Source organism: Aethalodelphis obliquidens, unplaced genomic scaffold (assembly GCF_003676395.1).
Source record: "Aethalodelphis obliquidens isolate GAN/ISIS:26980383/991018 unplaced genomic scaffold, ASM367639v1 scaffold27, whole genome shotgun sequence".
In the NCBI taxonomy this organism is placed as follows: domain Eukaryota; kingdom Metazoa; phylum Chordata; class Mammalia; order Artiodactyla; family Delphinidae; genus Aethalodelphis; species Aethalodelphis obliquidens.
The window spans coordinates 2,163,073-2,188,714 of NW_020837971.1; the positions used below are offsets into that span (position 1 = coordinate 2,163,073).

Genomic DNA, 25,642 nt, shown 5'->3' on the forward strand with positions numbered 1-25,642 from the left:
TCTCACTGTTGTGGCCTCTCCCGTTGTGGAGCACGGGCTCCGGACGCGCAGGCTCAGCGGCCATGGCTCACGGGCGCAGCCGCTCCGCAGCATGTGGGATCTTCCCGGACTGGGGCACGAACCCGTGTCCCCTGCATTGGCAGGCGGACTCTCAACCACTGCGCCACCAGGGAAGCCCCAAACCTTTTAATAAGAATATCAAAATTTCATCTTTTTTTTTTCTTTCACATATGTACTTCATTTTTCATCAATGGTAAAAAAAAAAGCCTAACCTGCTTCACCTTGTAAGATTTTACAAAAAGGGTATATACTTCCAAACATATGTACAACAGATTTTTTTTTACACAATCAGAGGAACCAACAAAATATCCACAAATGTTGCATGCTAATTGCTCATCAACTAGCTTCACACACTTTTTCATGGTTTTGCTTCACTGTCTCCATCTTCTCTTTGTGTAAAAGCAGTGTAGCATTGTATTTTAAAAATGAACATACATGCCTTTGGGCAGAGCACACACTTTTAAATTCACAATAGTCCTTGTCTTGTTTTTACCTTGTTCTTGGTAGTTCCCCATTTTTTTTTTTTTTTTAAACCTTGTCTCCAAACCCCTGAAGCCATTTGAATTTGCCATCCCTGATTTAGGACTTCAGCAGATCTACTTTCCTTTATTCTAGTCTTCCTTCTCTTTATCAATTAAAGTTGGTGAGTATGAAAGTGAATTAGAAGGAACTAGGGTGGGAGATAAATTCTAGTTTGTTGTACAAAGCCTATATATTAAGTCACTTTATTTTTAGTGACTTAACACATAGGTGACTAAATATATTTTAGTCACTTTTAGTTTTGTTAAAACTATAGTCAACTTGTTACATATATACTAGGATATGTTCTAAATTACATTTCTGGAAGTATCTTCTAAAAGTCAATTATCAAACTTCATCAATAAGAAATGTTCATAAGACAATCATATATTATTACACATATCATATAGAGCAGTTTACCAAACAGAAATAATTTTTACCAGTTTTACCAAATATTCCTACATCAATATTAAACACAATTTTGTTTAAGTTATATATATATTAAATATGATTTTACTTTTCTCAACATTAATCAAACTGCACCTATTTTATAAATGTACCCTCACAAAATAACACTCATTTCTCATTCAAAAGCTTATCAGCATACTCTATTGACATAATTAAATGTAATTATTTCTACTTACCTGCATACCTATAATAGTTTTTTATCAGAAATTAAATATTTAGACCTAAGATGACAGTGCATTCATATAGAATATGAATGGTAGAATATACATCATACTGTGACCACTTCTCTATCACGTAGTTTCAGTAGTTCACAATCACGTTTGTGTTGGAGACACATTATTGCCAGTTACAATGAAATATCAAACAGCCACCCTAAGCCAAAAAGGGATGGAAGATAGAATGAATCAGGACAGCAAGAAATATTCTTGAAATTACTTGTACCTTTTTAATTGTCTTCTCAATAAGCATGTCTCCAACTGGCATTAGAATACCTCCAAACACAGCCAGGGCTGCACCAATGACAGCACCAGCGATGAGCCCACAGTTTCGATCACAGCCCATTTTTCTTGTTCTGGGAAAAAACTAAGGTTCAGCACCTGCTTCCTTCAAACTCCCAGGTCTGATGAAGGTGGTTTCCAAGAGGTCTGGTTCTATCATTAGAAGGAGATCATAAAACAGAAGCATAAGTAGCAAACAAAAAGATCAAAGTACAAGGAAAACACGCAACTGAAACAGATCATTCTGCCAGTTATAAACAGATGCTTTTTTTTTAAAAAAAATAAAACTTTCTAGGTCTTGTCCTTTCTTGATTTGACCTACCTACCAGTGGTAGAAGTAATAAATAATGTCACATAGAGCAGTTCTTCAAAGTTCTCTTTAAAATTTTCTTTCTATGGATGATTAACATTCTGAAATCTTATCTAAGGAGAATATGCTTACTGTACTCTTGCCCTCTGCTTACCTTGCATCAGCCTGGGACACTTACGGGCATCTTCACCCTCTATCTGGCTTCTCCACCCCAACACAACCATCTGCACCCTAACTGGAGTTCTCCTGCAAACTGAATGTGGGTGGACTGATGTCTATCACATCTAAATGCTAAGCAAGTTTGGTGACAGATGTTTTCTTTACCTTTTTCACAAATAGAGAGATACGGATTTTACAGGAAATGATCTGATGAGTCTCAGAGGAATCAATTCTTGTAATCAATTGTAAGCTATCTGTTAAAACAAAAAAGCATGAGTAAATTGGGAAAATACATTGCCAGAAAATTAGCACTAGACTACTCCCTAATAACATCAAAATTATAATTATTAAAAGAAAATTCCACTTTCATCAATATTGAGTTCATGCCTGCATTCTTTCTTATACACGGTGTTGAAAACATTGAAATATTTTAAAGAAGAGTACTTCATTTCTTTTTTTTTTAACATCTTTATTGGAACATAATTGCTTTACAATGGTGTGTTAGTTTCTGCTTTATAACAAAGTGAATCAGTTATACATATACACGTTCCCATATCTCTTCCCTCCTGCATCTTCCTCCCTCCCACCCTCCCTATCCCACCCCTCTAGGTGGTCACAAAGCACCGAGCTGATCTCCCTGTTTTATGCGGCTGCTTCCCACTAGCTATCCACTTTACGCTTGGTAGTGTATATATGTCCATGCCACTCTCTCACCTCGTCACAACCTCCCCCTCCCCCTCCCCATATCCTCAAGGAAGTCCATGCTCTAGTAGGTCTGTGTCTTTATTCCCGTCTTGCCCCTAGGTTCTTCATGACCTTTTTTTTTTTCCTTAGATTCCATATGTATGTCCATCGACAGATGAATGGATAAAGAAGATGTGGCACATATATACAATGGAATATTACTCAGCCATAAAAAGAAACAAAATTTAGTCAATTTCTTTTTTTAATAACTGATTTTTAGGTAGTCTAAAGGTGAAAAGACTTTAAAGAAAATATGTAGAGGATGTCTAGTTTCTGTGATAGTCATTGCTTTCTTGCTGGTCTCACATATATATTTTTTTAACATATTCAAGGGCAATATTGTTCATTTTGTCATGGGCAACTGACTCATGCCAGTTCTGTTAAAAGCAACTAGATTGTGTCAATATGTATTTCACTTAGTCAGTCTTATCTTTGGAAGAAAACTCTTAGTGGAATAAGTAGATCCTATTGTAACAAGGTTAATAAGACTTTATTATTCAAATATTGAAAACATACTCATTTGAGCTATTTTGGTTGCAATCGCATTTTTTATAATGGGGTTGACCTGACATCAATAAACAGAATGTGCTTTGTAGCTTATAAACAAATATTCCCTACTTCAAAATGCCCCTGGCCAAGGAAAACAAAAATGCCGACAGAATGGAGGCTACAGACAAAAAAGAGGCACACATAATATTTTTCTCAACCTTGTAAGTAGAATAATAATTATATTTTGTTATGGTCTCAGATTTTCCCTCCATAGCTTTGTTGTGGTTGAAGTACCACTCTGATGATTTTATTAGTAGTTCTTTCCACTTGAGGAAACATTTAGTTTTTTTAAAATATTAATTGCATAGCTAAGAAAATAGTGTTAAGACTAATGTTAAGAAAATAAGACTTTTCCCCAAAATGGAAAAAGATGTTATAAAATTTTTTCATGGCAATTTATTTATTTTTCATCCTTTAGGATTTCCCTTTACCAATGCCTTATAGCTAGGATACTTCCACTGTAAATCAGGATGAGCAAACTGATTCACACTGAGGTCCTCATGGCTAAGAAGCTTGAATAGTCATGAGTGTCACATGTTTTTTTCCAATGTAAACAAAATACACAAACCTAAACAAGTGATTTATTTTTCCTGTGGAATTTTATGTGTCCCTGAGCAAGTAGAGTCGGCTTTTTATTAATTGCTTGGGGGTGGAGGGGGAAGAATATACGCTACCTCCTATGGCTTTGGCCAGGATTGTCATAATGCAATGGAACAAATTATTTAAATCTGATAATAATGACTAGATATTCACAAGTAGAATCTCCTTTGCAAAGGATAATTGTACAGCACCTTAAAATTTTTGTGAAGCATCATCCTTTTTGTTTTTGTTTTTTTATTTTTGCAGTACGCGGGCCTCTCACTGTTGTGTCCTCTCCCGTTGCGGAGCACAGGCTCCGGATGCGCAGGCTCAGCGGCCATGGCTCACGGGCCCAGCCGCTCCGCGGCATGTGGGATCTTCCCGGACCGGGGCACGAACCCGTGTCCCCTGCATCGGCAGGCAGACTCTCAACCACTGCGCCACCAGGGAAGCCCTGAAACATCATCTTTTAAACGATCATTGTAATTGCTGAGTAGAGAATGTCACCCAGGTGTTCTGTATTGTATACAAGTGATCATATTCAGGGGAGCTTATCAAGTAATATTTTACTGAATGCCCATTTCATAGACCATTCCCCAGTTCAAAATCTGCAAGTTATACTTAAGGTAGTCATCAAAATACAGGGATCGAGCCTGCTGTAACTGAGAGACTGGAGAATAAACTGAAGCGTGATGGGCTACTCTCTTGCCAGCTGACCTTGGGCAAGTCACTTAATAGCTCTATTCCTCAGTTTCCTCATGTGTAAAATAAGATGCTAAGATGAGATCCCCAGTTTTTAATTTAGGCAGCTGAACTGGTTCTTCACTCAAATTCTTACATGGAAGACCAGGCAGAGTGACTTTGATTACAGCAGTGGCAGCAGTGGTGGGAACTCCAAGACCCTGATTCCCAACTTGGTCTCCCCACTCCCAACTAACACTATCCTATCCCATGTTTAGGAAACTTGAGGAGAATCTCTGTAGAAACAAATGGACTGCAATTCGTTAAAAAATTGGGACACGAAATCCCGAGAGTCAAATTCTAGTTTTGTTTCTATAACATCATGAATCTATTAAAAAATACAACTCAAAGATAAAATCATCTCTTTCCGAAAGATATTGTATTTTCTATATAAACACCACGAAAAATTATTCAATATTAATGTTATTTGCAATTCTGACAGATGGAATATAAAATGAGTTAAACATTACAATTCTAAGGTTTCTGAGATGGACAGAGGTGTGTATTATTTGCCCCTTTCCAGATCTATGCCATCACCTAGTTAAGAATCTACCTGACCTTTCCCAGAATCATTCTCCTTTATTCAAGCAGCCCCACGGACTACAGGAAAGAGTTTCTGCAAGGGGCAAAGAGTCTCAAGAAAGTCCACTGGACGACCCAGGGGGCAACAGGTTATTCAATGCCTCTCTAAACATGAAAACTCATTATTATGACTTCCAAGGACCCTGAGCCCAGAGATGTGAAGTCATGGGCAGACCTGGGTACTGCCTAGGCTCTGTCTGCTTTGAATTTAAAACTGAAGTGAGATAGTATACACAGCCCACTGCTGTTGAGTCAAGTTCATCAGAAAACAAAAGTGTCAATAATTTTTTGGGTTGAATTGCATGGTTAGACAGTTCCTAGTCTGACACTGTCTGGATGATGCATAAGCAAAAATACAAGAGTTACTCTAACATTCCTGCATATGTGTACTGATATTTTCAACAGAAAAAGATTGAGTTTATCTAATTTTTCACATTTTCTATTGGCCGACATACTTTTGTTACCTTGATGTAAGTTTCCTTTTTTTTTTTTCTCTCTAAGAATAGGCAAGATATTTCACATGTGTAGTGTAGTCCTCCTTTATCAATGGCTTTGCTTTCCACAGTTTCACTTACCCATGGTCAAAAGTGGTCAGGTGAAGGTAACTGAACCTGTAGAAAGCAAAATCTTGGCTACAGGGGGACTACTTAGGGTTTGGTGCTATCTCTGGGTTCAGGCACCCAATGAGGGTCTTAGAAGGTATCCTCCACACCCGTGAATATGGGGGAACTACTTACTTGCGTTCATTTATTATGCTTCAGTGCCCTGTCACCATAAGTTAAGTATTGCTATTATAATTATACTTTAACCTTATGCTTCATACTACAAAATTACAAATACAAGGTGACCCTTGAACAACGCAGAGGGGTTATGGACCCTGCGGGCAGTGGAAAATCCACATATAACTATACAGTCAGCCCTCCTTATCTGTAGTTCTGCATCTGTGGATCCAACCAACTACACACTGTGGATCAGGTAGTACTGTAGTATCTACTGAAAAAATCCTGTGTCAAAGTGGACCCACAAAGTTCAAACCTGTTCTGTTCAAGGGTCAACTGTAGTTTTATTCACCTGAAGCAAAGGAGGGACTAACAAATTAAGTAGGACATGAATTGAATACATAAAAGTTCAGGTTACTCAGGACATTCTATTCAAGAGCTTCATAAAAAAAGTGTAGTTATTCCCCACTCTCCTCTCACATGTAGCCATTTAGAGCACATAAAATTTGTGTTTTGCACACATGGTTTTCTCAGTAGTACAGCTTCTTACATAATAAAATTTATTTTACTTGCTAATATTAGATTAAGTTTTATTCTTTACTGTTATTTCTTCTTCATAATAAGACATTGAGGAGAGGACTGGCGGTGTGAACACAGCCTGCAGGGGGTTAGTGCACCACGGCTAGCCGGGAGGGAGTCCGGGAAAAGGCCTGGAGCTGCCGAAGAGGCAAGAGACTTTTCCTTCCCTCTTTGTTTCCGGGTGCAAGAGGAGAGGGGATTAAGAGCGCTGCTTAAAGGAGCTCCAGAGACGGGCGCAAGCCGCGGCTAACAGCGCGGACCCCAGAGACGGGCATGAGACGCTAAGGCTGCTGCTGCCGCCACCAAGAAGCCTGTGTGCGAGCACAGGTCACTATCCACACCCCCCTTCCGGGGAGCCTGTGCCGCCCGCCACTGCCAGGGTCCCAATGCCAGGGACAACTTCCCCGGGAGAATGCATGGCGCGCCTCAGGCTGGTGCAACGTCACACCGGCCTCTGCCACCACAGGCTCGCCCCGCATCCATACCCCTCCCTCCCCCCAGCCTGAGTGAGCCAGAGCCCCCGAATCAGCGGCTCCTTTAACCCCGTCCTGTCTGAGCAAAGAACACACGCCCTCCGGCGACCTACATGCAGAGGCGGGTCCAGATCCAAAGCTGAGCCCCGGGAGCTGAGAGAACAAAGAAGAGAAAGGGAAATCTCTCCCAGCAGCCTCAGGAGCAGCGGATTAAATCTCCACAATCAACTTGATGTACCCTGCATCTGTGGAATACATGAATAGACAACGATTCATCCCAAATTGAGGAGGTGGACTTTGAGAGCACGATTTATGATTTTTTCCCCTTTTCCTCTTTTTGTGAGTGTCTATGTGTATGCTTCTCTGTGAGATTTTGCCTGTACAGCATTGCTTTCACCTTTTGTCCTAGTGTTCTGTCCGTCCCTTTTTTTTTAACTTAAAAAAATTTTTTTTCTTAATAATTATTTTTTATTTTTATAACTTTATTTTATTTTATCTTACATTATTTTATTTTCTCTTCTTTCTTTCTACTTTTTTTCCCTTTTATTCTGAGCCGTGTGGATGAAAGGTTCTTGGCGCTGCAGCCAGGAGTCAGTGCTGTGCCTCTGAGGTGGGAGAGCCAACTTCAGGACACTGGTCCACAAGAGACCCCCCAGCTCCACATAATATCAAATGGCGAAAATTTCCCAGAGATCTCCATCTCAACACCAACACCCAACTTCACTTAATGACCAGCAAGCTACAGTGCTGGAAACCCTATTCCAAACAACTAGCAAAACAGGAACACAACCCCACCCATTAGCAGAGAGGCTGCCTAAAATCATAATAAGGCCACAGACACCCCAAAACACACCACCAGACGTGGACCTGCCCACCAGAAAGACAAGATCCAGCCTCATCCACCAGAACACAGGCACTAGTCCCCTCCACCAGGAAGCCTACACAACCCACTGAACCAACCATAGCCACTGGGGACAGACACCAAAAACAACAGGAACTACGAACCTGCAGCCTGCAAAAAGGAGACCCCCAAACACAGTAAGATAAGCAAAATGAGAAGACAGAAAAACACACAGCAGTTGAAGGAGCAAGGCAAAAACCCACCAGACCTAACAAATGAAGAGGAAATAGGCAGTCTACCTGAAAAAGAATTCAGAATAATGATAGTAAAGTAGATCCAAAATCTTGGAAATAGAATAGAGAAAATGCAAGAAACATTTAGCAAGGACCTAGAAGAACTAAAGAGGAAACAAGCAACGATGAACAACACAATAAATGAAATTAAAAATACTCTAGATGGGATCAATAGCAGAATAACTGAGGCAGAAGAACGGATAAGTGACCTGGAAGAATAAATAGTGGAAATAACTACTGCAGATCAGAATAAAGAAAAAAGAATGAAAAGAACTGAGGACGGTCTCAGAGACCTCTGGGACAACATTAAATGCACCAACATTCGAAGTATAGGGGTCCCAGAAGAAGAAGAGAAAAAGAAAGGGACTGAGAAAATATTTGAAGAGATTATAGTTGAAAACGTACCTAATATGGGAAAGGAAATAGTTAATCAAGTCCAGGAAGCACAGAGAGTCCCATACAGGATAAATCCAAGGAGAAACATGGCAAAACACATATTAATCAAACTGTCAAAAATTAAATATAAAGAAAACATATTAAAAGCAGCAAGTGAAAAACAACAAATAACACACAAGGGAATCCCCATAAGGTTAACATCTGATCTTTCAGCAGAAACTCTGCAAGCCAGAAGGGACTGGCAGGACATATTTAAAGTGATGAAGGAGAAAAACCTGCAACCAAGATTACTCTACACAGCAAGGATCTCATTCGGATTTGATGGAGAAATTAAAACCTTTACAGACAAGCTAAAGCTGAGAGAGTTCAGCACCACCAAACCAGCCTTACATCAAATGCTAAAGGAACTTCTCTAGGCAAAAAACACAAGAGAAGGAAAAGACCTACAATAATGAACCCAAAACAATTAAGAAAATGGGAATAGGAACATACATATCGATAATTACCTTAAATGTAGATGGATTAAATGCTCCCACCAAAAGACACAGATTGGCTGAATGGATACAAAAACAAGACACATATATATGCTGTCGACAAGAGACCCACTTCAGACCTAGGGACACATACAGACTGAAAGTGAGGGGATGGAAAAAGATATTCCATGCAAATGGAAACCAAAAGAAAGCTGGAGTCGCAATTCTCATATCAGACACAATAGACTTTAAAATATAGACTATTACAAGAGACAAAGAAGGACACTACATGTGATCAAGGGATTGATCCAAGAAGAAGATATAACAATTGTAAATATTTATGCACCCAACATAGGAGCACCTCAATACATAAGGTAAATACTAACAACCATAAAAGGGGAAATTGACAGTAACACATTCATAGTAGGGGACTTTAACACCCCACTTTCACCAATGGACAGATCATCCAAAATGAAAATAAATAAGGAAACACAAGCTTTAAATGATACATTAAAGAAGATGGACTTAATTGATATTTATAGGACATTCCATCCAAAAACAACAGAATACACATTTTTCTCAGGTGCTCATGGAACATTCTCCAGGATAGATCATATCTTGGGTCACAAATCAAGCCTTGGTAAATTTAAGAAAATTGAAATTGTATCAAGTATCTTTTCCGAGCACAACGCTATGAGACTAGATATCAATTACAGGAAAAGATCTGTAAAAAATACAAACACATGGAGGCTAAACAATAGACTACTTAATAACCAAGAGATCACTGAAGAAATCAAAGAGGAAGTCAAAAAGTACCTAGAAACAAATGACAATGGAGACACGACGACCCAAAACCTATGGGATGCAGCAAAAGCAGTTCTAAGAGGGAAGTTTATAGCAATAAAATCCTACCTTAAGAAACAAGAAACATCTCGAATAAACAACCTAACCTTGCACCTAAAGCAATTAGAGAAAGAAGAACAAAAAAACCCCAAAGTTAGCAGAAGGAAAGAAATCATAACGATCAGATCAGAAATAAATGAATAAGAAATGAAGGAAATGACAGCAAAGAACTATAAGAGTAAAAGCTGGTTCCTGGAGAAGATAAACAAAATGGATAAACCATTAGCCAGACTCATCAAGAAAAAAAGGGAGAAGACTCAGATCAATAGAATTAGAAATGAAAAAGGAGAAGTAACAACTGACACTGCAGAAATACAAAAGATCATGAGAGATTACTACAAGCAACTCTATGCCAATAAAATGGACAACCTGGAAGAAGTGGACAAATTCTTAGAAATGCACAACCTGCCAAGAGTGAATCAGGAAGAAATAGAAAATATGAACAGACCAATCACAAGCACTGAAATTGAGACTGTGATTGAAAATTTTACAACAAACAAAAGCCCAGGACCAGATGGCTTCACAGGTGAATTCTATCAAACATTTAGAGAAGAGCTAACACCTATCCTTCTCAAACTCTTCCAAAATATAACAGAGGGAGGAACACTCCCAAACTCATTCTACGAGGCCACAGTCACCCCGATACCAAAACCAGACAAGGATGTCACAAAGAAAGAAAACTACAGGCCACTATCACTGATGAACATAGATGCAAAAATCCTCAACAAAATACTAGCAAACATAATCCAACAGCACATTATAAGGATCATACACCATGATCAAGTTGGGTTTATTCCAGGAATGCAAGGATTCTTCAATATACGCAAACTGAACAACGTGATACACCATATTAACAAACTGAAGGAGAAAAACCATATGATCATCTCAACAGATGCAGAGAAAGCTTTCGACAAAATTCAACACCCATTTATGATAAAAACCCTGCAGAAAGTAGGCATAGAGGGAACTTTCCTCAACATAATAAAGGCCATATATGACAAACCTACAGCCAACATCGTCCTCAATGGTGAAAAACTGAAAGCATTTCCACTAACATCAGGAACAAAACAAGGTTGCCCACTCTCACCACTCTTATTCAACATAGGTTTGGAAGTTTTAGCCACAGCCATCAGAGAAGAAAAGGAAATAAAAGGAATCCAAATCAGAAAAGAAGAAGTAAAGCTGTCACTCTTTGCAGATGACATGATACTATACATAGAGAATCCTAAAGATGCTACCAGAAAACTACTAGAGCTAATCAATGAATTTGGTAAAGTTGCAGGATACAAAATTAATGCACAGAAATCTCTGGCATTCCTATACACTAATGATGAAAAATCTGAAAGTGAAACCAAGAAAACACTCCCATTTACCATTGCAACAAAAAGAATAAAATATCTAGGAATAAACCTAACTAAGGAGACCAAAGACCTATATGCAGAAAATTATAAGACACTGATGAAAGAAATTAAAGATGATACAAATAGATGGAGAGATATACCATGTTCTTGGATAGGAAGAATTAACATTGTGAAAATGACTCTACTACCCAAAGCAACCTACAGATTCAATGCAATCCCTATCAACCTACCACTGGCATTTTTCACAGAACTGGAACAAAAAATTTCACAATTTGTATGGAAACACAAAAGACCCCGAATAGCCAAAGCAATCTTGAGAACGAAAAACGGAGCTGGAGGTATCAGGCTCCCTGACTTCAGACTATACTGTAAAGCTACTGCAATCAAGATAGTATGGTACGGGCACAAAAACAGAAATATAGATCAATGGAGAAGGATAGAAAGCCCAATGGTAAAGCCACACACATATGGTCACCTTATCTTTGATAAAGGAGGCAGGAATGTACAGTGGAGAAAGGACAGCCTCTCCAATAAGTGGTGCTGGGAAAACTGGACGGGTACATGTAAAAGTATGAGATTAGAACACTCCCTAACTCCATACACAAAAAAACCTCAAAATGGATTAAAGACCTAAATGTAAGGCCAGAAACTATCAAACTCTTAGAGGAAAACATAGGCAGAACACTCTGTGACATAAATCACAGCAAGATCCTTTTTGACCCACCTCCTAGAGAAATGGAAATAAAAACAAAAATAAATGGGACTTAATGAAACTTCAAAGCTTTTGCACAGCAAAGGAAACCATAAACAAGACCAAAAGACAACCCTCAGAATGGGAGAAAATATTTGCAAATGAAGCAACTGACAAAGGATTAATCTCCAAATTTACAAGCAGCTCATGCAGCTCAATAACAAAACAACAAACAACCCAATCCAAAAATGGGCAGAAGACCTACATAGACATTTCTCCAAAGAAGATATACAGATTGCCAACAAACACATGAAAGAATGCTCCACATCATTAATCATTAGAGAAATGCAAATCAAAACTACAATGAGATATCATCTCACACTGGTCAGAATGGCCATCATCAAAAAACCTAGAAACAATAAATGATGGAGAGGGTGTGGAGAAAAGGGAACACTCTTGCACTGCTGGTGGGAACGTGAATTGGTACAGCCACTATGGAGAACAGTATGGAGGTTCCTTAAAAACCTGCAAATAGAACTACCATACGACCCAGCAAATCCACTCCTGGGCATATACCCTGAGAAAACCATAATTCGAAAAGAGTCATGTACCAAAATGTTCATTGCAGCTCTATTTACAATAGCCTGGAGATGGAAGCAACCTACATGTCCATCATTAGATGAATGGATAAAGAAGATGTGGCATATATATACAATGGAATATTATTCAACCATAAAAAGAAACGAAATTGAGGTGGATGGACCTAGAGTCTGTCATACAGAGTGAAGTAAGTCAGAAAGAGAAAGACAAATACCGTATGCTAACACATATATATGGAATCTAAGAAAAAATAACAATGTCATGAAGAACCTATGGGTAAGACAGGAATAAAGATACAGACCTACTAGAGAATGGACTTGAGGATATGGCGAGGGGGAAGGGTAAGCTGTGACAAAGTGAGAGAGTGGCATGCACATATACACACTACCAAACGTAGAATAGATAGCTGGTGGGAAGCAGCTGCATAGCACAGGGAGATCAGCTCGGTGCTTTGTGACCACCTCGAGGGGTGGGATACGGAGGGTGGGAGGGAGGGAGACACAAGAGGGAAGAGATATGGGAACACATGTATATGTATAACTGATTCACCTTGTTGTAAAGTGGAAACTAACACACCATTGTAAAGCAATTATACTCCAATAGAGATGTAGAAAAAGAAAAAAAGAAAGCACATTTTACTCAAACATAAACAAAAACTAAGATATTGATATCTGTAATAACTTCTTGCTTGCTTAAAGTACTTAAATTTGGAAAACAAAAAATAATCAAAGGTTCAGGGAAGAAAACATATTTTTGAGACCAATAAGAAGGAAGAGAAAATAAAATGTTTTAAGATATCACTAATCCCATAACTTTCTTCAGTCTATATGGAGATCAGCTGTATCCTATCAGTTCACAGACATTAAGTCCTATTCCTTTTGTAGAATTCATGAGTATATGTACATGTGGCTGTTTCTTTTTTTGCTGTCATATCTACGAAATGTTTCCAGATGAACTTATGAGATTTATGCCATTCTACTATGTTGGAAACCTGGTGACAGGAACTGAGACTGAGCTATAAGAAGCGTCTCCATTAGTAGGTCAGAAAAATAAAGTTCCCAGAGAATCTGTAATTATTCCCATGTGCAGATAGAGCTGTGTTTCCTGGGAAACTCCACTCAGAAAAGGCATGGCCCAGAGGTACAGTTTCCTGGGATGTGAACTACGAAACTTTAACATTTTCAGATTATAAGAGTATGTACTTGTACCATAAATGAGTGCCAGGACCTGGATGACATTTTCTAACTCATGAGTGAGTTAGAAATTTCCTATTTTCTCCGTAAGTCTTCCTTCCACTTTTCCTTGGAATAGGAAACCAGATCACACACCTCTGTTTTCCACTAGACACACACTGTGATTCTTTTGATACACAGTCTTCCTCACCTAATAAATACAGTATCTGCCCACAAAATGCAGTTTTAGAGTTCTGGGGGTGATTAATTCAACAACAGGTTGAATATGAATGATGAAAATTAGCTTTCCAAATTAAGTTCCTGTTCACACTCTTACTTTATATGATATCTAGGTGTGTTTAAAAAGCCATGATTCCCTAGCCATGAGGAAGATGCAGATTCACATCAAACTAGTTAAGTCAATCATTTAAATCTGGTTGTGTTTCATCATGTGGAAACAGAAGGGAATTAGACTAGTACTTATTTTACACACAATCCCAACATATAAAGATAGTTAAAAGAATAGCTATTGTGGTCAAAGTTGGCAAGAACTGTGGCCCTTTCCCCTTTCCAGTCACATCTCATTTGGGCTCTGAGTCATCCCCACAGAACCCAACGGCTATGTGGAAAATATTTAAATAACCAGATTAGGAGATCTCCGACACCTTCTCTTATTCAAGTTACCATAATCCTTTTAATTTATATGGGCATTTCCATCCTATCAGAATATATGGAGCTAAACATACATAACAGAAAAAAGTTTATAGACATCTATAATACAAAACAATAATATACTTTACTAAATTATGCCTTTCAAGTATAACAAGTTAAAACTTGTTTTGGTGGTAGTCTTAGAAAATTAAAACAATAATTACATTGACTTCATTATTACACTAAATGTTCTTCTAGAAGCAAACCAACCTTTTTGGAGTAGTTTTTGGAGTACTTGAGTATAGAGATTACTATAGGTTTGAAATGATTCTCTTAGAGTCATGTCCGTTTAAATAGGATTATCTAGAGCCATTCTTTTGTTTGTTTGTTTGTTTTTGCGGTATGCGGGCCTCTCACTGTTGTAGCCTCTCCCGTTGGGGAGCACAGGCTCCGGACGCGCAGGCTCAGCGGCCATGGCTCACGGGCCCAGCCGCTCCGCGGCATGTGGGATCTTCCCGAACCGTGGCACGAACCCGCGTCCCCTGCATCGGCAGGCGGACTCTCAACCACTGCGCCACCAGGGAAGCCCTAGAGCCATTCTTGATTGTTGAGTCCTAGATAGAAATGCTATTATCTCTTTTTTCCCAGCCCAACTCTTACTGTAAACAGTAGAATACTATAAGATTTGCAATTATTCTGAGCTTTGAATTCAAATAATTAGGTTCAATTCACAGTCTAACATTATAGTTTTCTGTGGCTCAGTTTTCTCTAAAATGTGTATAAATACATCATATATGGTTTAAAATGTCAAATAAAATTCAATGAGGTAATGAATAAAAATTCCTATCATAGCACATGTTATGTTATTTGAAATATTATGGAATATTATTTTGAACAATAACCTAATAGTAAAATGTTATTGCAAATTGGCCAAGTATTATTTTTAAAAAATCTAATAAATGTGTATAAGTTACACAAAGAAGAATGATTATTTCCAAAACTCTTAGGTTACAGTAAAATCTGATGAAATCGTTTATTCTTATGTATACCAGGATTTAGAATATTATGCAAATGAAAAGGCAGCTTCTAGGTTAGACTAATGCTCCTTGAAACTTTCAGCCATAACTTGGGCCAGTGAATTAAAACACGTTTGGATTAAATCAGAAAATAGTTACAGAATCCATTCCTTCAGGAAGAAAAGAAAAATCCACAAGTATTTTTTGCTAACATTTTCTTAAAAATTAAGCGTAGCAACTATAACTCCCAAAATAGATTCCAAAATTTTTAGTACACTCTGTCCAATACCTCTCCAGTTGTAATTATGTTATTCCTCCCAGCTTAACTTCTGATGAGTTTGTATTGGATTTATTGTTCCGGTCTCATAATGATTTTGGTAAATGAAAAAATTTCTATGTATTTTTCCTCTCATAAAATCCAGTCCACCACTGGACTCTCTACATAAGAAAATTTTTAAAAATTATTATTTTGGTTATTTTTTGAACGAATACTAAAAGCACTGTTTCTTTTCCTAATTTAAAACTACACAGTCAGGGACTGAAAAAGTACATGAAAAGATTTCAAAAACATCTTTCAATATGTTACAATTCTAGAAACTGTTAGAAATTTACTCTAGAGAATTTATGCCATTTACAGTTATGTATGAATTCACTTACTATAAATTACTATAAATTAAAACTTTTAATTTCTCTAGAATGATTTGTCCTTTAAACTTTGTATCATCATTCAAGAAAATAATTTGCTGATATTTGTAATAAGCTTCCTAAATATCCAAAAACTTTAATTTTGTTTTTTTATTCTATTACCAAATTTTATATAATTTATAAATATCTATATAAATCAGAATCATTATTTGGAATTAATACAATTAACCATCCCCAGTAGCAATTACAATATCTTTGTTCATTTAAAAAAAATGCTTAATAAGAATATATCCAAAACATGCACTGTATTTAACCATGTAGACAAAGTCAGGTTCACTAAAAGTTGTGAAATTAAGATAGAAGATTAAACAAAATAATGACTCTCTAAAATAATAGGTAGTTAACAATTGCATATTAGAAAGCATGTTGGCATAGAGTGGCAAGTCATTTATAAGAACTAATCCTACTATACTGGTTTTTATTTATGTTGATTTTCATTCATAATTTAAATTAAAAATCATGTATAAATAGCCTAAGTAGATAATGAAAGTTCTGCAATAATCAAATTGGATAGTACATCATTTTAAATATTAACAAATAAATATTTACAAATAAACATAAGATTTTAAACATCAAGAAACAAAATGTCATAGGCTGGTGGACAAGGTTTCAATATTTTTTTAAACATAAAAGGTAAGAAGATTGATAACTTGGAAAACAACACAAACCTATGTTTTAAAAAAAGCCTAATGACTTCAAGAAAACAGTTTCTGCTTGCTGTTGCTGTTCTATAACTTCTAATGGGTGTTTATATAGTAGTGTTATCTCCTATCATTTGGGAGATAGAAATCTTTTTATTTAAAAAAAAATCATTATGACTTACCTTTAAAAAGGCTAAGAAGGATTTTTCAATCAAATGCTCCAACATTTGAACAGTCAATTCTTAGTAGGACCAAATGGTATTCTGCAGAAAACCCTACACTGAAATCCCCATTATAAAAAGTGAGTTTAAATATGCTTTAAGAAAAAAAAAAAGAGAGAGACAGACAGACAGACGTCAGATCCCAGTGAGTGTTCTGTTGCAAGAGTAATTAAAACAACAAACAAACAAACAAAAACCCCACACACATCCCACCACAGATATGGCTCCTACAGGTCTATTTTTATGTTCTGGTAAGGACCCATTACCTATATCTGAGATCCTCTGCAGTACTTTTTTTTTTTTCTTTTGGCCATTTTCCCATCCAAGTAAGTTAGAGGCCAGAGAGACAAAAGGAACTAACTTGTTGAGTGGCCTCTAATATACTCTTTTACTACAGAATCATTATTCCAGATGATAAACTGGGCCCAGGGGTGGAAAGTGTAGATTGGGCAGAATTATCAGAGTCTAACTTCCTGCTTGAAAACCTCATTTCATAAAGTTTAAACAAAATGCACTTTTCATAAATCTAAAGTGTGTTGAGCCTAATAATTGCGAAAACGACTGGAGACTCTGTCAATCAACAAGGATAACAAACAGACGTTTAAAAAAGGAAATAGCCTATTGTTCTAACTGGAAGTTCTTCACTATTTATTATTTTCTCTTAGTTTTATAGAAGTTTCATGAGCACAGCAAAATCCTTCTACGAAAACGCCCAAAATTAAATTTCTCTTAGATCTCTTCAGATAAAAAGACAACTGTTACATAACATTTAAATAATTCTACTATTTAGGATGACCTTTTAATATAAAAAAGCATATACTAAAGTTACTTTAAAAGAAAGTAATTATTTTAAAATCTAACCAAATCTTGCACTTTGGGAGGATAAAAAAGACCCTCAATATTAAAAATACATTTTTACAAAGAAATTCTTAGAAACATACAGGCAAAAATCAAAATCTTCAGAAGGTTAAACTGTCATCTATCAGACAGATCAGCTAAATAAATGCCTCTAAGTCAGCCTTGAAAGACAACAACCTAACAGTAATAGGCAGAAATACATTTAGTTCATCAGATTGTATTTAAACCAGTCCTCATTGGATTGCTTGTGCTGTCACTTCTGGGCATGTGTTGGATCCTCTCATTTGCTAGCTGTGCAATACAACTGGAAAGGAATCCAAAGCACTTTTTTTCCTCTAGCATTGCTTTCTTTCTCCAGGATATTTTTACAGACACATTTATTTAAAAATTAATAATAAGTTATAAAAGTCTTCAGGTATATTAGAATTTTAAAAAAATATCTGATCATTTAATTACAATAAAGTAGAAATGGCCTTGTGTAATCTCATTATGATTGATGCTTTTCATTTAAAAAGAATAACTTACAGAGATTTCAGATAATTTAAAAAGATGATTCCCTTATAATTGTGACCTTTTAACTTTGTGGTATTAATAAAAAGGTAGTATAAAAGCTAATTTAATAATTATTTTGATTAAGAGTATCTATTTTATTGTATTTAAGCTACTTTGATACCTTTCCTTCTCAGCCTTCTCACAGATACACACACATACACACACCCTCCAGTGTGACAATTCAGAAAGAGTCCACCAACATAGGAGTTCAGATGCCATTTTAAACGGCATATCTTAAATATATTGAAAGCCTAGTTAAATTATTATTTTTTTAAATTTTGGTTGTGTCAGGTCTTGGTTGCAGCATGCGGGATCTTTCATTGCAGTGTGTGGGCTCTTCGTTGTGGCGCATGGGCTCAGTAGTTGTGGCACGCGGGCTTAGTTGCCCTGCAGCATGTGGGATCTTAGTTCCCTGACCAGGGACTGAACCCACATCACCTGCATTGGAAGGCGGATTCTTAACCACTGGACCACCAGGGAAGTCAAGGATAGTTAAATTATAATGAAAATTTGAACACTGTTAGAGAAAGATGATTCAGAAAAAATACGTGTAAAATAGATGCCTAGGCTGACACTGAACTTACTTGGATCACTATTTACTCAGTAGCCTAATGCCATCCAAATCCTCTCTCTCTGGAGAGGAAAATGTCACATCCTCCCATGAGCAGCCCAAAGAATCAAATTTACATTCCCAGAGGCAGCTGTTAAGTGTTCAATCCCATAGGCAACCGTTCTGAGTAGCTTAGCACACAACACCCAGGAAATCTAGAGCTAAGTAAAATCTGCAACCATATATCTATATTTTGAGCAAAATATTCACCTTGAACAAGGCAGAAAACTGCCGCACCCATTTCTGAGTAATGCGTGTTGGGGTTTTCATTTTAAAAATATAATGTATGTGCAATATTTTGAAGTGATATTTTTATATGAGGCTATATACCTTGCCTTCTGTAAATCCACTACAGCACTAGACAAAATTTAGTAGAATGAAAGATAAAACTGTCAATATGCTTAAGTCAGCTTAGGCACAGTGCTTTGGGAAGTCTTTTTTTTTCTGGAAGACCACTTAGAATTTGGAATCAGACAGACATCCATGACTTCTGATGTTACCATTGCTAGCTATATTGACTGGGGATTAGGAGTTAAATAACTACTTACTCCTATTTTCTTAATCAGAAAATGGAGAATGAAGTCTTTATTGAATTTGTTACAATATTGCTTCTGTTTTATGTTGTGGTTTTCTGGCCGCGAGGCATGTGGGATCTTATCTCCCTGACCAGGGATCAAACCCACACCCCCTGAATTGGAAGGTGAAGTCTTAACCACTGGACCACCAGGCAAGTTCCCATATAGTTTTGTTTACTGTGCTAGGACACTAGTAAATAGCAGAAAGTGAAATTTAAAAGTATGTACTTTTTTTGGCAGGGGGAGTTTTACCAAATTTCTGTTCATACATGTACACAGCAATGTGTGAAAATGCCTGTCTCACACTTGTTTACACTAAACTTTGTTTTTAACAAGTACTTATTTTATCGGTAAATATTTAATTGAGTGAAGGTTCACCTATTTTCTTAAGCGTATTGGCATTTATATTTTTAAATATTTGTGATAATACCTTTGTTCATCTTTTTTATTCCCCTGTGGGTTTGTTTGTCCTTCCTTATTAGCTAGTAAGGCAATAGCCAGTCTTCTGACATTTGACAGTTTTTAAAACTTTTTTGACTATTTTAAACTTTATTTTTATTGCATTTTTAAATTACTGACAATTTCAATTTTTATGTCATTAACTTTCACAGCAATTCCTTTTAGGTATTGTGTCATGCTTTGAAAGTCTTTCTCCAAGAATATAAAAAATAATAAACTTTCTTCTAGCATTTGTATGGTTTCAAAAAATCCTTTAGAACAGTATTTCTAGATGAGCTGATTCATGGAATTTAACACTTGTGAAATAAAAGAGGAAGAGTAAAGTATGTTGAGTAATTATAAACATTGCAACATATGTGAGAAGCAGACAATGCAGGCATAGTAAGAGTTCTAGAAGAGGAATCACACAGCCCAAGTCCTGACTACAGCTCTTTTAATAATAATAGGTTTTGTGAACTGGGCAGCACACAGTCCTCATACTCATATTCCTGATTTCCTTTCTTGTCAAAGAGAATAACTACAGAGCCTACCTACAGCCTCAAGCTGAAGATCAAATCATATGTTAGATTTAAATTTAAAACGTAAAGATGTATGCAGATTCTATATAGTAGATAAAAATTTTTAAGTGATTCATTTTTTTTTACAGTCTAGCAAATGAAAATAATTTTGGTATCATATGCTTTGCAATTCTATATTGTATGGGCAATCAAAGACCTATAAATTATGATGATGATAAGGTAACAGAGTTAACATGTATTGGGGGCTTACTGTCTGCCAGTTGTTGAAATAAGTGTTTCACATAAGTTATCTCATTGACCCACCACACCACCTTACTATTTTCTTTAGACAACTAGTTGAGGTCACACAGCTAACATGTGCCAAAACAAGGATTAAAACCCTGAAAGACTGACTGAAGAGCTTATACTCTTTTCTGAAATAAAAAAAAATATATATAAATAAGTTCTTGATCAATACCTCATTTACGTATTCTTTTCAACAATTTGTTCAAATTGAATAACAATTATAAATAACCTCCTCTTAGAAAATGATATCTAAGTACAATAACCAAGGAATGAACAGTGAACATATTCTGTAAGTGGCAGTTAACAATTATTTTGAGATTAGCTAAAACAAAATTCATTCTGAAGACCTGTAACTCATAACACTGTAAAGTATCTCAAAACATTAGTCACCAGTGTAAAACCATGAGGCAAAATTCGTCTTATCACTTTAATCCTTGGGCTAACTAACCATGAAGATCTATACACACACACATATTTATGCACATGCATACGGCACCTGACTGTGTGTGTTATATAAACAAATACCTAGTTTTTCAATTGCTGCCTTACATTTATGGAAGTATTAAACCAATGGCAGGTTCTACCTGCTTCATGTGGTGAGGAGGGCCTTCACATGCAGGAATAAAAATAAATATATATGTACATAATTTTAAAAGAGAATATTAAATTCACAAGACATAGCAGTACACGGTAATGCCAGCGAAAGCTTGAGAGATTAAAATGGAAGTTTTTAATATCACGTTTAAAGGAAAAATTGAAAGGACATCATTAAAGGTAAAATGCAGAATATCAGGGTCATTAAAGTTTAGACTTAAGCTATGTCGTCTAATGAATAGAGCACACAATGAAAGTAAACTTACTGCATTAGTGATATAAAGTAAACTTCCCCATATGTCTCATAGAAGTCATGGTAGGAGCTGTGTGTAAAAGACAGATTAAAGAGAGAGCACCTCTGTATATGCGGATAGTCTCATGTGGGCTGGGCCAGATCAATATGTAAATTTCACAGGCCTTCTAAATATGTTGGCGGCACCTATCTTTACTTGAACTGTTTGCAAAACAGACTTAACTCTCTAAGGAGAGTGGGGAAAAGTCAACATTTAAGCAATACTATGAACCTTAAGGAAGTGTTAAGATCAGCATAGTTGTCAGGACAATTTGTCTTCATACATTAGAAAGGAAATTATTAGGGGGAAAAAACAGAAATCTTCAGGTAAAAGAATAACTAGACCTCAAAGCATGTTGTTATGAAATAATAAGAAAAAATCAATAATCAATTACAAAAATAAGCATTTAGCTAACCAAATACCAGAAAAAGGTTGAAAAAAATTATGTGAGCAATTAATTTATAATTTCACATGGCAGAAATATAAAATTCATTGAATTGAGGGTACAACAGAGTTTTGTGTTGAGAAATGTCATCTACACTATAAATAGTCCCTGAAGTGGGGTCTTAAAAAGGAAATCAATAAAATAATTTTAAGGGTTACAGAAATCAATTTACACATTCACATTAGCTGATGGCTTGATCAAGGTGATATGCTGTAAAAGGCTAAGAAGCTTTCATTGTGATGAATGTATAAAACCAGAAAAGAAATCAGAGGGATAATGAGACTTAAAGTGATTTTGTTCCATGTAGTAAATAAACAGACATACTAACCATACTCTCTAGTCTGTCTTTTAAACAATTATATTGACATCTATGCCATCTGACAATCTGTTAAGTTCGGAGATACACAGCACTTGGGTGTCAAATTCCTGAAAGAGTTAAACTCACATACATGCATGCACAGGCACACACACGCACGCACGCACGCACGCACGCACACACACAGACACAGACACTTTTCCAGGGACATGGAAGCATACCTAATTAAATTCTTTTTTAAAGCTTAGAAATAAAATACTTTCTAAGAAGTATGTCACGTAACAGTAATTTATCTTAGAAATCACCACACAGGAAATAAGATATTTCTGATGCCTTTCTTTTTCTGTTTGTTTGCTTGAAAATGGAAAAGTTTGATCCTTCTGCCCTGACACTTTGAAGAAACATTTGGCACAAACCTTGCATTTGAGTGGCACAGCAGCTTCTGCTAGAAGCTTTAAAGAAATATTAAACAGCCTATCAAACCCTATAGTGAAATCAAATCATCATTTTCCAGGTTGGTTCTCAGTGGGCTTAAGGGAAGGATTTGCTTGTGGATAAGCCAGAGTTTTCTGTCTTCCAAGAAACCAAAGTGTTTGGTTTAGAGTTCTGCTTCTGAAATGAACTCCTTAGAAGAACTTGAAATAAATTCTTAAGATTTCCAAGAATCCATAAGGATTCAAAGTGGGAACATCCTGCTCTAAATGTATTTTTCAGTTTGAACAAAGTCTCGTGTAATAGTCTGTAAAAACAAAACAAAAACCTGTGTAACGCACATACATACCCACATATAGAGTGTATGGGTGTGTGTGGCTATATATCTATCTAATATATCAAAAAAACTTCCAGAAGCAAATATTTTCCTGGAAATGTTATACATCATTTAAATTTCTTTCTATATATCTTATTTTCATGACTATATTCTATAAATCATAAACATTAAAATCCAAACAGAATAAAAGTGACAGACTACTATACTATCATGCATAAGGTAGATATCATAAAAATTCAGAATTCTAAAATATCAGAACCCTGCAACTGTTCTGCATGTTTCTCTGTGACAGTTGGTTATCTGCTTGAATGAAAGAAATGACAACCAGTCAGGGGTACAGTAAAACCTTCCCTTTAGTATCTGCACACTTAAACTTTGAATAATAGAGAAGTTCAATTTACCTATTAAACTTCATTTTAGCCCTAACGTTTTTAGTAGCATCATTAAAGTTTGTTTCACATTAGGGGGCACTGACAATGGACTTGATAAAGGAATTTACCTTATGGTTAAGTAGAAAGAAATCTTCTATTCTGAAGTAGGTTTAAATAACATCAGCCGTGTCTTTATGCAAGTGTCTGTCATCCTCATCGTTCTCCAACAAGCCACCAAGGACTCAAATCATGTTCATTCTCACCATCCCCTTTCAGATTCCGGAAAGCTGCTCTTCTCTTTTCTCCGGAGGTTGTGACTTAAGTAAACAGTAGCAGGTTATGGAATCTGAATTGCTAGGGAATGTCACCCTAATGACTCTACTGGTCCTCCTAGTTTTGCACCGGCTGATTAGTACATTTATCCTCAGAGATTGCTAACACAACTGTTTTCCTGGCTTTCAGGGCCCAGGGCCCTCAGTTGCGGTATTTAGCAAGCAAACTGTCTTACTCCACATTGCTTCCTGTTCATGGGTAAAGATACAAATGTGAATCGAGATGTTTATGTTATCCAAGTGCGTTTCAGTGTACTCTGTAGTACACCTTTTGTTAAGGACACAGGGCTTTCCTGTTGAGAGTGAATACGCTGAGATCCTCATTGTTTTCCCAATCTGTGTGTACAAGGCTTGGGGCACCATCCTCCATGTAGTCCAAGGACTAAAAACATTTTCTGGACATGATCCAAGACTGCTGCAGGCCTGTTTTTCCTTTCATTTTCTACAACTCCTCAGGGAAAACTGGATAATCACAGTAGGTTGAAGAAATGAGGACTACAGTGATTAATATCTGGAGGTGAAATAAGCCCATAAAAACATGGAAACCATACCATTTCATGCAACTCAAAATTAAAAACCACTAAATATTTCCCATGTTATAAATAAGTCTGTCCCAAAATATTATTTTTATAAGTTTCGGTATAGACTTCTCTCCTCCACAAGATTCCAGTTTTCATTTTTCCTTCTTTTCTTCCTTGGTTTACGTTGCATTTATCTGTCCTAGTTGATTTTTATTTGACATCTCATTTTTATCTTTCTAATAGTTTTTCAAAATTAAATGTGGTTTTAGGTATGTAAGTTTGAAATTGCATCCAAATTAACTTACTGCAATTATACTTACAAAATCACAGCTATTCCTAAGTTTGCAGAAACCATGAATTCTTTTGTTCCTTCACTCTTTTTTTTTTTCTTAAACATCTTTATTGGAGTACAATTGCTTTACAATTGTGTGTTGGCTTCTGCTTTATAACAAAGTGAATCAGTTATACATATACATAAGTTCCCATATCTCTTCCCTCTGCGTCTCCCTCCCTCCCACCCTCCCTATCCCACCCCTCTAGGTGGTCACAAAGCACTGAGCTGATCTCCCTGTGCTATACGGCTGCTTCCCACTAGCTATCTAATTTACATTTGGTAGCGTATATATGTCCATGCCCCTCTCTCACTTTGTCACAGCTTACCCTTGCCCCTCCCCATATCCTCAAGTCCATTCTCTAGTAGGTCTGTGTCTTTATTCCCGTCTTACCCTTAGGTTCTTCATGACCTTTTAAATTTTCTTTCTTAGATTCCATATATATGTGCTAGCATACGGTATTTGTTTTTGTCTTTCTGACTTACTTCAATCTGTATGACAGACTCTAGGTCCATCCACCTCATTACAAATAACTCAATTTCGTTTCTTTTTATGGCTGAGTAATATCCCATTGTATATATGTGCCACATATTCTTTATCCATTCATCTGTCGATGGACACTTAGGTTGCTTCCATCTCCTGGCTATTGTAAATAGAGCTGCAATGAACATTTTGGTACATGATTCTCTTTGAATTATGGTTTTCTCTGGGTATATGCCCAGTAGTGGGATTGCTGGGTCATATGGTAGTTCTATCTGTAGTTTTTTAAGGAACCTCCATACTGTTCTCCATAGTGGCTGTATCAATTTACATTCCCACCAACAGTGCAAGAGTGTTCCCTTTTCTCCACACCCTCTCCAGCATTTATT

The 25,642-nt window shown here is 36.6% G+C and overlaps 1 protein-coding gene across 7 annotated transcripts in view; it reads right to left on the reverse strand.

The window, feature by feature from the left end:
* Window positions 1-25,642, reverse strand: part of LOC113629414 (platelet glycoprotein 4) — a 61,796-nt gene that overhangs the window by 29,827 nt on the left and 6,327 nt on the right. For 2 of the 7 annotated variants that reach the window (XM_027123793.1, XM_027123794.1), the window contains exons 1-3: window positions 23,717-24,023; window positions 2,179-2,267; window positions 1,489-1,697 (exon numbers count right to left, since the gene is read on the reverse strand). In XM_027123793.1, coding sequence (XP_026979594.1) covers window positions 1,489-1,608 — 120 coding nt within the window. In that variant the 5' untranslated portion in view covers window positions 1,609-1,697; window positions 2,179-2,267; window positions 23,717-24,023. Of the gene's footprint in view, window positions 1-1,488; window positions 1,698-2,178; window positions 2,268-16,904; window positions 17,140-21,660; window positions 21,707-23,716; window positions 24,024-25,642 lie in introns of those variants that run through there. The other 5 variants (XM_027123791.1, XM_027123792.1, XM_027123788.1 and 2 more) reach the window with 4 other exon arrangements.